The sequence below is a fragment of the Pseudopipra pipra genome, chromosome 14, assembly GCF_036250125.1.
Source record: "Pseudopipra pipra isolate bDixPip1 chromosome 14, bDixPip1.hap1, whole genome shotgun sequence".
NCBI classification, from domain to species: Eukaryota; Metazoa; Chordata; class Aves; order Passeriformes; family Pipridae; genus Pseudopipra; species Pseudopipra pipra.
The window spans coordinates 1,983,126-1,997,588 of NC_087562.1; the positions used below are offsets into that span (position 1 = coordinate 1,983,126).

The window sequence follows — 14,463 nt, forward strand, 5'->3', positions numbered from 1 at the left end:
TTCTGGCCTCCTTTACTGGGCAGAGACCTACTTCATAGCTTCTCCTAGCTAAACTTCAAGCAGCAGCCGAGGTCAGCTTCTGAGTACTGGTGCAGCTTCAGCCCTTGTTTGGGTCCTGCTCCTCGTTAGGAGATGATGGTGTCTGGGTTTCCTGGCAGATATTGCTGCTCGGCAGCCCGTCAGTGCTTTCATCTTGTTGTTTTTCCTCGGCTGTCAGCTCCTGCAGCAGGAGACTGCTTTCTGCCCTGTTTATTTTAGCTTCTGAGTGATTTGTTGCCTCTCCCCTGAATCACTGCAGTAGGTGCTGGGCCGATGTCCTGTTAGTGCACTGGACCTCTGAGGTTACAGCTGAGGCTTAGAACAGTCTGCTTTTGGAGAGGGTGGGGATGCAGGCAGATGGGGGGGTGACCTTGTCTTTTGGACAGATTAGGAGGGGGCTGCCTGCTTGAGGGCACATGAGCTGGTTGTGCTGGGTTTGAAGCTCTGAGAGGGGTGAATTCAGCCCCAGGAAGGGATGTGATAGAAACACAGGTTGCTGTTTGGTGCTGAGGACATTTCAAACAGGTGAAGAGCCAGAGGTGAGACACTGATGGAAGAAAAGGCCAAAAATGATGCTTCTCTGTGTCTGTGGCCCAGAGGAATTTGCTGCCTGACAACAGAGAAAAGGTGGCACGTGACTGCTGGTGATGTGCAACCACAGGAAAGGTCTTAAATTCTGCAGGGAACAACGGGTCTCTGAGTAATTCCTGAGTGAGATTTCAGAGAACCAGCTTCAGAAGTGTCTGAGGTGGCTATAAACACACCAAACAAACAGCAATAAGGCAAATGGTAATGACTGCAGTCTCCTGAAGGGAGACGTGGGCAATGTAGCTGATCTGCAGACTGCTGTGTAATCCCTCAGCTGCTTTACTGCCTCCAGCCTGGGAGATGGCAAACGATATTTTAATTTTTATATAGGCAGTGATGGCCCCAGGTGCTTTGGAGCGAGATGTCGGGGTTACAGCAGATAATTTGCGTGAAAACATCATTTCAGCTCTGAAGTTGCAGAAGCTGATTCTGTGCCTGTGTGTGAGAAGACAGATCAGTCCTTGCCTGGAAGTGCTTGAGCCCTTAACTTGATTCAGAGCTCTGCAATGCAGTTATGGCAGGATGCTGAAGAGGGACAGGGTGGAAGTCTGAGCTGATGAGGCCATGGATCATTCTGTCTGAGCAGGGCTTACAGGACAGGCTTTGACTGACAGATGTCTGACAGACTAAGGGCTTGATTCCTTGTTATGGCAAAGCAAACTTGCAGGAGAGGGTGGTTGTATTACTGTGGATCTGAAGTCTCTCGAGAAAATGTCATCTGAAATGTCAAGGTGTTGGCACAGCAGGGTGTTGAATTAACCTTCTGTTGTGTTTGTGGCTCATGTAAAGGCAGCTGCATGAGAACCAGAGGGCCTGATCCGAGAGCTGAATGGAGGTGGCTGTAAGTCCATGTCATGGTAATCCCAAGCACTGTCCTACTCAGCTAAAAAAGGCTGTTGTTCTGACAAGCTGTCGTGTTCTTGCACAAGGCAGCTTTCTGGGAGCTGTGACCCAGCCATAATTTACCAGCATTTGCAGGGGAGGAGAGAGAGCAAAAGTGTTGTGGTCATTCAAGTGCTCCCTTGCCAAGTACTGGCTCAGTCTGTTACTCACTGTGTGAACCGCTTGGAAAAATGCCGAGCCAGGCAAATGTACCTCTTAAAATCAATCGCTGGGTTGAGGCCGTGTGCTGCTGTTAGTCAGCATCTGGAGGAGCTCCTTGGGAGGAGCTGGGCTTTAGGTGCAGGTCTCCCTCCTTTCCAGCAGGCAGCTGGGGAAGAGGCACGGCAGAAGACTCGCAGCCAGCTCTTATCGACGTGCAGCGTGTGCGATCTGTGGCAGCTGCCCCTGCCAAGGGGCTGCTCTTGCTGCCAGAGGCCGACTCCAGCTCGGTCTGAACTTGTGTTGGGAACTTGAGCTTTTGGAGAACTTGGGGCTTGCTCAGCAGTGGGTCCACTTATTAGTCACCATGCTACTGGGACATCTCTTCTGGCAGGAAATTTGTGAAACCACGAGATTAGTTTGTTCTTAACCGAGAAGCCTGACATGTGAATAGTCCTATTAAAAGCTCCCAAACTTGGGAGCTCACCCTCTTGGCCGAAGCTCAGTGACCAGCGCAGCGGCTGGAGGAGGACAGGCTCGTGTAAGGAGCTGATACACTGTGGGATGCATTGAGTCAGGGTTCGTAAATCCGGTCCAATTTTTGGAAAATATGTTCCGTTTTGTCTGCTTGGGTGCTAAGAGATTCAGAAAAGTTTAGTTTCTGCAGTTTGTGGCTGGCCTTCCCTGTAAAAATGAATTCCAAGTGTTATATAAACATGGCCCTCATTCCAGTTGCAACATAATGTGCTGGCTCTTGTGCTGTGGAGTTGGGGGGACGACCCCCTCATGGAGCAGGGCAAAATGTTCTGGGCAAGCAGCTCATGGGAACTTGCTCAGAGCTGTTGAGGGAGAGCCTGCAAGGCACAGTGTGCAGCCTGTGTGGCTCTGGTCTAGATGCAGTGCAGCTCTGGCTTCCTGGAAGTACAGCAAACTCTCCTTTTCGTGTCACTGTGTCTCTAGCATCAAGTGACCTGAGGGCAAAGCAGCTTCTTGCGACCTCAAAAGCAGAGTTTCAGGTTGTGATGACACCAAAACAAACCAATGGTATTGGACTTGAGGAAACAAGATATAACCTTTGGAAACTTCTCTACTGAGGCCAGATCTGGTAGGATATGCAATAGCTGCTTCCTCTCCAATGTCCTGTATAGCTCCAAAACAACATCACATGCCTTTTTGGGCAGGCTTAGCTTTCGTTAGGGCTCTGCACAATTACAGAGAACTGCAAGCAGGAGGTGTGTAAGTGTAGCTGCTTCAGTCCCCTGTCCCCTCCTTCACAGCCTGATTTTGTCTGTGTAATAGTCTTGCCAAGACCCTTTCTCTCGTATTCCTTATCCAGTTGGTGTTTTCCCACCTTGAAGGTGTGAGGATAAGTTGACTGTGCTTTGGTAGAATAAACCACAGCTATTCAGCTGCAGCACAGTCTGGGGAGCAGAGGTCTAGCTTAGGTTTCTGCTTTGCTTCAATGATGTGTGTTGGGCAGGAAGATCTCTTTGCTGTATCCAGAGTTCATAGAACCATAGAATGGATGAGGTTGAAAGGGACCTTAAAGATCATTTAGTTCCAACCCCCCTGCCATGGGCAGAGATACCTTCCACTGGACCAGGTTGCTTCAAGCCCCATCCAGCCTGGCCTTGGACACTTCCAGGGATGGGGCAGCCACAGCTTCTCTGGCCTTTATGTCCCCTCTCTATAAACTCCATCTGTTTCCTGCAAGACTGAGCAGTGGGAACACCTTCGTAACTGAAAGTGCTGGTGAAAACCATCTTTGCTAGACCCTCTTGGAAATACTCAGAAGACCTGAAGTCGGCTTGGAAGCTGTTGGACCCTCCCATCCCTCGGGCTGAGGACAGTATTGGGCTGTACAAGCTCAGGTTGGAGCCTGAGGAGGAACTCTCCAGCTCATGTCTGTGGCTGGGTGGGATGTCAAAAGATGAGACTCCTCAAGCCATGCTGAGTCCTTGCTCTGACCTAGGTGCTGTGGATGCTCGTGCTGTAACGCTGAGGACTCGTGTGGCTCAGCAGAATGGAAAGGCAGCCTCAGTGCTGCTGCCTCAGAGAAACCAGGGAGAAATGTCTTCTTTGTTTTCTCTGGATGGCGCGTTCACATCTGGTTTGACTCAACTCTTCCAGCTGCTCTCCTTTCCCCATAAAGGTCTTGAATCCCTGGGAGGTTGCTTGCCTAACTGGCCCTCTGAGGTGAAGCCGAAGGGAGATGAACATTGTGTACCAGTGCTGCTAGTAGAGCTCTGAGGAGTAGGATTATATGACGTTCCTCAGTTCTGGATTCAGTTTTTCCATAGAGACACTTAAATGCTTTTGGCTCAAAATAGGGCTTTTATCTTGACAGAGCTCAGCATGTTGTGGTTGCTTGTTGGCCAGGACTGCAGCTTGGTTGGGCACCTGACCTGCAGCAGGGGTAACAGAGGAAACAAAGGTTTCCTCTGCTTGAAACTGGAGGAGGGGAAGACTTCTGAGCATGTTCTTCCATCCTGGGCAGGGTTTGCCTACCCTGTGAGATGGATTTAAATGGCCTTCATCTTCACCATCCCCTCTCTACCTCTTAATGCCTGACTTGTCTATCAGTGCAATTAGTTGGGCTGGCTTGATGATGTAATACCAAGCTGGTTGATAATTTCAAAGTTGCTGTTCATGTGTTTTTGGCTTTGAAAGCTTTTTAGGTGCCTCCACATCACTCATATCTGGGTGGGTGCAGTTAGGTTCTTGGTTGTGATTGCTTCAGAGAAGCCTGCAAGCAGAGCCCTTTTGGCTAAAGGGAGTGTTTAAGTTGGGCTTTTTTTTCCTTCCCTAGATTTCTAGCAAATACTTCCTAGAAATGAGTAAGCTTCCACCTTGACCAAGCACGGTGAACAGCTGGCACCAGTGTGTGCTCAGTTGCACAGGTGGCTGATATGGTGAAACGCTGATCTTTTCCTGCACTTGGGTTGTCCGTGATAAAATTGAGCACAAATAAAAGTGTGTGACTGAACACATGGGTTTTGTCTAGGAGAGCTTTCAGAGAAGAGAATGCCTGGAGGAGTGCTGAGCAACAGCTTCCTTGACTGTGCTGGAAAAAAACCCGAAACCCAACGCAAAACCCTCTAGAGTGGAATTATTCTTTCTTTTTCAGACTTGAAACTGCACCTCCAGAGCACAGACTATGGGAACTTCCTGGCCAACGAAGCCTCCCCGCTCACTGTGTCCGTCATAGACGACAAGCTGAAGGAGAAGATGGTGGTGGAGTTCCGTCACATGAGGAACCACGCGTACGAGCCCCTGGCAAGTTTTCTGGACTTCATCACGTGAGTACCAGCTGTCTGTGAGCAGCGTTTGAAGTGTTCTGTTTTTCCGGGCTTGAGAGCTCTCAGACCGGCTTCTCAGCCCCGTGCCTGCTGTGTTTGCTGCAGCTTCTTGAACGAAACTGTTTTGGTTGTGTCTGGAGGTCTGAAACCAGCAGCGCCGTGTCACTGTGTTGCTAAAGGCTTCTGCTCCTGGGATGTGTGTGCTCCATTGGCACAGCTGTTTGGCTGCCTCTCATTGCAGAATTGGTTCAGCCTCTACTACAGCTGTCACTTATCTTTGTCCCTTGTGTTGAATGCTCCCGTTTTCTTAAAAACTATGATCCTCCTGCAAAATGTAGGCATGCCATGCATGTGCATGCTGGCAGTTGCCTGCTAGTTCTGAGCCACTGAGGTCGATCAGGCTTCATGAGGGCTGCAGTGATCCTTCTGTTCCCAGCCCAGGGCCTGTGGGCCTTCCTCTGACCCCGTCACAAACTGGTTCGGGGAGTTGAGCTGGCCAAAAAATCGAACGCCTTTTCCTGTTTGGTGGTAACCTTTGACTGGTTTGTTTTTCTTGGACAGTTCAGTGGGATCCAACAAATGCCAGCACTAGGGGAAGGCAGGGCCTGGAATGCTCAGTAGGGAAACACAGGGCTGCAGCAGCCTCAGCACGTCTCTGTCAGTTCATGGAAACACACGGTGCTTCCACAGCAGTTTGAGCTGATGAGAAAAGCTTGAAATAGCTCAGTGTTCTCAAGGTATTTTCTGGTGGTTTTGCACAACCCTCTGCTTCCCTGTGTGCTGCTCTTGTTTTATTCAGTAATGAAATGGAATTGCTAGTCTTGGAGAGATTCCAGTTGTCCTACTTTGCATCTGAAATGTGGAAGTAAAATTGACATTTTTCCTTTCCTTTTTCTATATTCCTATAAACTCTAGTTTGGCTTGCAAACTGCACAGCCAGTGGCATTTTCTAACCACCAAGGAGATGTCTTCCAGCTGAAAGTGAATCTGTAGTTCAGTAGAGAGTGACTTTAACTTGCACCTCTGAGGAGAAGATTGTTCTCAAGTAGCACAGTTAATGCACCAGCTCTGGAACAGTGAGCCCAGGCTCATCACAGGCACTCTGGCAAGTGGTGTTTAATCTTGCATTTTTGGTAGGGGTGTGTGTGTGTTATCCTAGCTTAGGATAACAGCTAGAGGGTGTTGAATGATTCAGGCTGATGTAGAAAAGACCTTTGTGGTTGATGAAAAAATTTAAATTTTTATCTATCTGTGAAATCTCCTGCATTTGCAAATATTGAATAAACACCTGTCTCTCTGCCACATGCATCTGTGTTTACTCCTTTCTGTGCCTGGACACTACCACTGTCTCACTTTTCTGACCCAGTGCCTCATATCTGTTATTTTCTGGGTCACTGTGCTAAAGCTGCCTGTCTCTTAAGCCTTTCCTGTTTTCCAAGAAATAGTTTTTTCGTATATGCCTGTCACTAAGATTTCTGGAGTTTTCATGTTTGGACCCAAATATGGGGCAAGACATTACTAAGCCCCCATTTTGCTGCAGTGTTTGAAATGAATGAAGCAATTTCTAGTTCATCTTAGTTGTATGGGGCAATCTTCTATTTTCTCAAACTTAACTTTCAGAACACCTCTTTGCCCATCTTGAATTTGCTGTAAAGACCTTGGCAATATTAGGTAGATTGTCCTCCACTGGTGCTTTTCCTTTACTGCCTTATGGGTTTATGAAAATGTTAAGTCTCTATGGAATTATCATAGTCATCTCTGATGCTTCTGTCATATCTGTTTAGAGGCAGTAGTTTGGCCAGCAGACATGAGTGTCTTGCAGACTTTAAAACTTTGCTGTTGCCCAGCAAATCTGACTTTGAAAAGCAGTGTGTGGAAAAGATGAACTGGGAGGTTTCAGACCGTGCCTGCCCTGGTTACACACTGCCTGACTTGGCCTGAAGGCTGCAGATGGCCTTGAAGATCCAGTTTCCTGTTACATCAGTCCTGTTGACCTTTATCCAGTGTCTACGACCAGCTCAAGTTGTGCAGAAGACTTTAAACATCTTGTTTAGTCAGAAAGGCTGGTTCTTACCAGCCTGTTGGAATTGCTTTTTTTTTTTTTTAAATGGTGTTTTGCCCTCAACTTGATTTGACTTGATCTTGTGCTGCTTCTGTCACTCTGATTTTGATGAGCTGTCTACAGCAAATCACGATTCTGTGCAGATAGCTCTGTCTCTTGCTACTGCATAATCTCCTGTTGAATATATTGGTTCCATTCAGCCCAGGATGTTTCTTCCTCAAGTTGTCTTCACTCTTATCTCTTCTTTTCCTTTTTACCCACACGATTTGCTTTAATACAACTGTCTACAGTGCTGCCTAGAGGAAGGTAAAAGGTGTAGCAGGAAAAAGCTGCTTTCCCATATGGATTGTCTCCAGTCTCTTGCAGAGACTTTTGTGCAAGGAGTCCAAGTCTGCAGTTGTGTTTTGTCATGGTTCTGCTGCACCAGTGCTGGAGGAGTCTCCTCTGGCTCTGCACTCATCACACCAGTGGGGTATTGATGAAATAGAGAAGGTGGGAGTTACTGTCAGGGTATTAGAATCTCTGTTTTCTAATGACACTATAGACAAGTTAAAACAGAAGACTGAGGACAGTGAAACACGAGGGAGTTTGAAGAGGGTGGTAGTTTTGCCCAGCAGGGTCTTAATATGTTCTCTTGATAAACCTAGTATTTGGTGACAGGGCTAGCAGAAAAGAGAGTAGACTAGATGTGACTTCTTGGGCTGCCTTTCAGACTGTGTTCCCTGAAAGTGTCCCGTGGCTTGTAGTAGGTCTGGGTTTGGAACAGGGGATAGAAACATCAGAGATGTTTTCTGCTGATGGCATGAAGTTTCCCATGCATGTCCCAAGTAGCTGGAGTGAGGAACATCTCTGTTTGGAGCTGGCAGTGCATACTTGTGCTGGTGGTTTTCCTCTAGCCCAGGCTCGTGTGGAGGCAGTGCCACAGAAACGTTTGGCCAGGGGATGTTGGCAGTGCTGGGGATGTTGTGCCTGTGCACACAGGGGTACTGAGTCATCCTCCCTGCCTGGGGACACTGGGACAGGCCTGTGCCACTTGATCTTTTACCCTGGCTGCACACGCAGGTATGGGGTGATTTATCTCTGCCTTTTGTAGGTGGCTATTTCCCACTCCGTTCTTTTGGGGTAGTTAATGAAACTTGAGCAGGAAATGGTGAAGACTGCTCCCCGTAGACAGCTCAGGGCGATTGAGTCACCAGGTGCTCAGAAGAAGAAATTGTATTCAACTGGACGTATCCGTGTGCTAAAAGTGTACAGGCTGAAGGGAAATAAAAAATGGTAGAAAGATGTGGAAAGTTTGAGCAGGGCTGGCTTCAGCAGGAGGAAAGCTTGAGTTCACTGAGCCTCTCTTGAGCTGTAAACAGAGATTTTTAACATTGAGTGGGATTGTAGGTGTATCTGGCTCAAAATGGAAGGAAATGTTTTGCGGCATATCCAGTTCAGCTCTGAAACTCTCTGCTACTGGTTGCTGTTGTATGTATTTAACTTTTTGGCCTTCTTAGAACTCTTGGATAACCTCACACAAGACAGGCCCATCAAGGCCTGCTGACACTTGGGTACCAGCTCAGTGAGAGTGGCCGAGGTGTGCATGGCTGGTGCCAGGAGGTGGATCAAGCATTTTAAGTCAGACTTTCTCCTTCCTGAATGTCCTGCTGGACCTTTGGTGTGGTTTTGAGTTCATCATCAGGTGACTGTTGTGCTTGTTTTTGAAGGATGCTCAGATCTTGATCCAGGCTACATTGCCGAGAAGATCTGGGGAACCGTCTGATCCTGGGAGGCAGCTGAAGTCCTTGTCCCCTGTGATGGCTCCAGAACCAACCTGCCAGGAGCCATGTCATTTGTCCCATGTGGAATGATGCCGTGGCATTTCACTGGCCTCTTTGAAGCGGCCCATGAACTAGGTGAGGCCAGCGGCAGGAGAAGCAGCAGTGGGGGCAGTGCAAGGGCTCTGGAGCACCAGAAGGATGTGTATTCCTTGCCTGGCCCCAGTGAGGGGAGGCCGTGCTGCCCGTGGCTCGCCGGAAGGTGGCACTCCAGCCCCGTGCTGCCCGTCCCCAGGTGCACACCGAGCGGGGGTGAGGAGGGTCACCTGTGGAGGTGGGCAGGGGTTCATTGCTCTCCTCAGCTTAGGGGAAAGGACGGCGTTTAAAAGCACACAAACCGAACTGACCCCAGAGTGCATCTTAGGCAGCAATCCCAAAGCGAGGTCTTTGTTCCTTAAGCCACTTGCTGACACTGGTTTTTGTCCTGTTGTGCTCCTCTCCTGGCACCACGCTGACTCTTTCCTGGCTCCGATCCTCTCCAGGAACTCTGCTGTGGCAAATGTTGCGTTCTTAGTACCAAAATAAGGGAAATCGGCCAACTTCCTCAATTTGTTTTTTCAAGTGGTGGCTGTAACTGGCAGCCTCTGCCACTGCATATTGTGGCAAGGGAGAGCTCGACTTGCTGAGCCTGCTGCCCTCTCTATAAACACCTGCTAGCTCTGCATCTTGCCACGCAGCAGGCTGCTGGTACTTCCCCGTGTCTTTCAGCCAAGCATAGTAGGTTCTGACTGATAGGCACAAATTGTCTGTTAACATCCCTGCTCCAACACAAACAATGGACTGTTTGGCTGAGGGAATGCAGCGATGTTCTGCAGGGCAGCAACAAACAGGTATTAAGTGTTCTTGAAACAGCAAAAACCCACTTCCTGAATTCAACAAGCACATATTGACTTGTGGGATGGAAGTGGGTTTTAGGTTCTTCTCAGTGATGTGCTGCCCTGCCTTTCTGTGAAGGCTTTGTTCTTTGTGTTAGCATGACACGGTGCCATGTCCCGTTTCTCCTTCCTTCCAGTGTTCCTGTACATGGTTTAGATAGGGGTGACACTATGATAGAGTCCTGACTCTAGCCTGCTGTGGCCTGATCAGATTGTCAGCTGTAGTATTTTTCTGGTGGCAGGGAAAAGGGTTAGGTTTTGTTTGGTTTGGTTTTTTTTTCCCTTGCTTCAGCACAGTCTCTTCCCTGCTCAGTAAAGTCTGGCTTTGCAGCAGCCTGGTGTCAGGGCTCTGGCAGCTGCTGGGCCCCTTGAGCCCTCACAGCAACCTGATGGGCAGAGAAGGGGAAAGGGGTTGATCTTGTGTTCAGGTAACTGTGGGGACACTGAGTGTGCTGTCAGAGTGAAGTCTGGAGGTGAGCTGGGTCTAACACATCTTCCAAATCTGAGATCAAGCCTGTTGTCAGAGGACAAAGTCATCTTTTATCTTTACCTTGCCAGCCTGCAAGGGCTGGGAACCAGGTTCCTTTTTTGCCCTGAGGATGCAGTTGGGAACTTGACTTTCAGTGTGTTTTTGTGGTTACAAGACTTGTTTTTGATGAGGCTGCATGTACCTTTTCCCCTTGCACATGCCTTTTCTTTTCTTAGCTGACACTTCCCTCTGTTACCTTCTCTCTGACCCAGTCCTGCTCTGCCTCCCCCCTGTGCTGGGTAGATCTAGTTTCTGCTGCACAACTTAGAGTTCAGTTTTAATCTTGCAGCAGTGGTTTTTCTGGAGCCAAAGTGTTTCAATTGCTACTTGAGCTGAAGAGCAATAATCCTCTTCTTTGGAGTAGGAAGTTGCCTGTCTTTATTCTAAATGTACTGGAGTGTGCATCCTGGCATAACCGTGGAGGTTACAGAATATGACTGCAGCCTTTTGAAGTCCTTTCCTGCAGAAGGAAAAGACTCCAAATGCTTTCCATTAGACATTTGCAGTTCATTTGGGCAAATGCAACAATCTGAGGGATCTCTACTAATGCTGCTGTGGTTAAAATTGCACTATACTGTTTCAGTTAGTTGTTGACTCCTTGGTGGCGGTGAGATTAGGAAGCAAAAATTACCGTAGTGGCTGGGGATCCTGCAATAAAAGGTTTAAGAGCCTTTTCTGGCAGAGATGGTTTTGGCAAAGCAGCACAGGTTTCTGACAAACGGCTTCCCTGTTTGCAGGGAGTACAAAGTTGAACTGATAAGCCAAGTTCTTGGAGGGGGATTATGCAATGTTCGAAATAAGAGGGCATGTAACTAATGGTGTGGAAGTGATCACAGACTCGTGTCCTCTGGGTGGTGGCATCAGAGGTGCACCTGCTCTCCTGCGTGCCCAAAGGACGCCGATCTCATACCAGTTTCCCAGAACCAGTGTCTGTGACGGTGGACTGGGCTGCATGGTGGTGACTGCGGGTGCCCTCATCGGAAAGGGAAGCTTTGAAAGGTGTGTTTCACTGAGAAGGTGCTTTTTTTCCCAGACCTCTGATGCCTGGAAAACACTTCATTCGGCCAGTGGGTTTGAACTGGAACAATGTTGTTCTTACTGGCCAGCGCTGTTCTTCCCTTGGAGGGTGTTAACACAGTGCCCAGCAAACACAGTCATCTGTGGTAGTGATTGGAAGAGCTAACAACATGTTACTGGGGGCAGTGAAGGTGCAGCAAAAGTGAGTGATGGGCTCCAGATGTCAGCCCACATTTCACTAGGGTAGAGAAATTGTTAAACTCTGCAGCCCTGAGAAGGGGCTCCAGTGTGCAAGCTCTGGGTGATGAGGTGAGAACTCACTGCCCCTGGATAACACCCTGTCCAAGCTGATGTGGTTTCATCCATAGGCAGCGTGTGGACTTTTCCATCTTCCTGGGCTTCGTTTGAAGCTGGATTCTTCTGGTGATTCTGCAGTTCATGGGAACAGTCCTTGTACTTCCTTCTTGCAATCCTTCCCTGAACAGGCACAAAGCAGGGAGGGAAGGGAGCACGTGTGTTGGGTTTTCAGTGCTCCTCTGGTCAATCTGTGTGTGCCTGCGACTTTTATTGAAGACAGCCTGTGTGCAGTGCCCTCAGCTGGAAGAACACTCACTGAACACTTCTGTTGCCATGTGACATGCTTCACTCCTTGACTGAAACCATTCCCAAGGTTTTCTGGTGCTACACCTTAGCAGCCTTCATTTTCCTTTTACCTTTCCACTGATTTGCCTCACCCAGTGCTCTAGACGGGCAAGTTCTGCCCAGAGAAGGCCTGGAGGCCAAGGGCACCACTTCTGAAGGCTTCTTGGGGTCACCTTGGGTCCTAGTCCCCTCTCCCAGATCTATTCTCTATGCTAGACTGAAGTCTAGCAAATACTTATGTAGAGCTTTGCCTAAGTACTGCAGTATTTAGAGGCTGAGCTAAATCTTGTGTCTGCCTCATGTGGTTTGCTGAATGTCAAGTGGGATGATGAATTTTCTTCTTCTGGCAGCAGGTCTGTATGCACAGAAATGTTCTGCACGTTGGCTGGGTCCAGGCCACACATTCACTGAGAAGCAGGTAAAGGCTTTTAGGCCATTAAACTCATTCAGATCTCCTAACTACTTTGGGGGATAAAGTGAACAGTGCAGCCTTTCCCCTTATTTTATATCCTTGAAATGTTTTGGGGTTTGGGCTTTACATGTAAAGTAAGAAAAAGTTGATGCATGTTTAGCTTTTGCAGCTGGTCTGTGTGAAAGCAGCATGATTAGATGGTTCTGGTCAATATTTAAAATGTAATTAGTCCTGAAGTCTTCTCAGCACTGCACACAGAGTGCCAGGACTCAGCTTTGCATATGATCCTAGTGTTTCTGAAGCTTCCAGGCATCGAGTTTAGGCAACTAGAGGTTCTTGCACAAGGCTGCGAGGTGTTCAAAACATTCCCTGGTGTTTCAAGGGGTTTGTAGAGATCTAGCACACGGTGTCAAATTCATAAAGCCTTAAAATTAAGAGTACTTCTATCTTTTTTCTCGCTAGCCTTTCATGCAGCTAACACAGTATCACTGCTTAGAAGTTAACAGATGATACAAGTGGAAAACTGAGGTCAGTATCCCAAGAGACCTGGACTAGAGGATGGTAAAAATCATGTGGAGATGCAGCTAAATATAGATTAATGCTGAGAACATTCCTGGATACTTGGGTTTGAAAGGCTGCCACAGCCTCTGCAGTACTGTGAAGTTATGACTCTTTGCTCTGAAATGGTCTCGTTGATCTAAGTTTAGCAGGGGCACCCACTTACTGGCTGAGTGCCCTTGGTTTGTGGTGGCAACCATGAAATTCTCAGCTTTCTCTTTGGCAGGTTCATGAACCTACTACTTAGGTGTGGTTTGTGTTGGTGTGACTCTAGGAAAGACGGTGTGCAAAGATAGGAAGAGATCAGGAAGGACACTTTGAGTGGAGACCATCACACGCTGCATCTGCTCTTGCTGTTCCCTGGACTGTGGGAGCTTCAGCTGCAGACGAGGGGCAGAACTGCTCCTGGCCTGAAGCTGCTGGTCTGACATGTTCTAATCCCAGCTGAAAAACTAATTCAGGGGTTTGACTCTCTTCACATCCATTTTCTGTTACTCAAACAAGTCTCAGTGAGACACTGAACTCTTCCTGATGTGCAACATTCCTCTCCAGTTCAGGACAGCTGTGCAGTTGTTTACTAATGATCTTAAACCGACCCTCCAGATACAAACATCTCAGCTGTTGGCACTATTCTTAGTGTCAGCCACTGTTCGTTTGTGCTTTGAAGTCTGTGTGTTGCTTTCCCCTGTGACTGCTTAACATTTGGAGCTTGGGAGAGGTGTGACAAGTGGCTCTGTGTACCAGCACAGTATCCAGTGGGATATAGAGGTGGGTCTGTGTATTTATGCACAAACTCAAGGAAGCAGCAGTACAACCAGCCTGAAACTTTTTCCCACAAGTTACTTCCCCCAACAGCCCCTGGGTATATGAATTGGATGAGCTGCAAGAGGGGAGCATTAGATGCTAAAGTGACTATAGTCAAAACAACTTAATTATCTTTTAAAGCTGTCTCTAGAATTCATGTGGAATTCAGAGCACTGCTCTTATCCCACTGGAGATTTCCCTTTTTCATCCCAAAATAAACACATGCTTCTACAGTAATCCGAGTAGCTGCCCAATGCAGTCACACAGGGACTCTGGCCTTGCTCACAGCAGTCTCTGTTAGGGTCTAATGCTGGAAAGCATTAAAGTTGCCTGAGCAATGACATACCTTACCCCATCCCAGCAAAGCCCTGCCATGCACCTCTGCACCGGCCCACTGCTCCCTGTGTTGGCTGTGACATGGGCTGTCCTCATGACCCCTTGCAGAGCAGCTGTTAAGCTACAGTTTGGCACAACTTTTGGAGGATCCCTGAGAATCGCAGGTCATGCAATGTTCCGTCATTAGTCATGCTTTGTGACCACTTGCAGTATTGTTAACGGTTTCTTTAGTATCCTGGAACAGAAAGCAATAAAAAAACAACCTATCTGCTATAGGACAATGACTCTTTATGATTAGATTAGATTAGTAAGTGGGGGAGGGAAAAGCTCTAACTGCTTTGGGGTCACTGCCTTGCAGGGCTATGCCTGAGTGCCTTGAGGCCAAGTTGTAAATGCCCCATGTGATGAGTGTTCATGCATTTCACGTGCTCCCCTGCTAAA

The 14,463-nt window shown here is 48.1% G+C and overlaps 1 protein-coding gene across 1 annotated transcript in view; it reads left to right on the forward strand.

Moving 5' to 3' along the window:
• The window catches only part of ATP6V0D1 (ATPase H+ transporting V0 subunit d1), a 33,737-nt gene that overhangs the window by 4,500 nt on the left and 14,774 nt on the right, over positions 1 to 14,463 (forward strand). Inside the window, exon 2 of the mRNA XM_064670775.1 lies at positions 4,796 to 4,967. Within this exon, the coding sequence (XP_064526845.1) occupies positions 4,796 to 4,967 (172 nt within the window). The remainder of the gene's footprint in view (positions 1 to 4,795; positions 4,968 to 14,463) is intronic.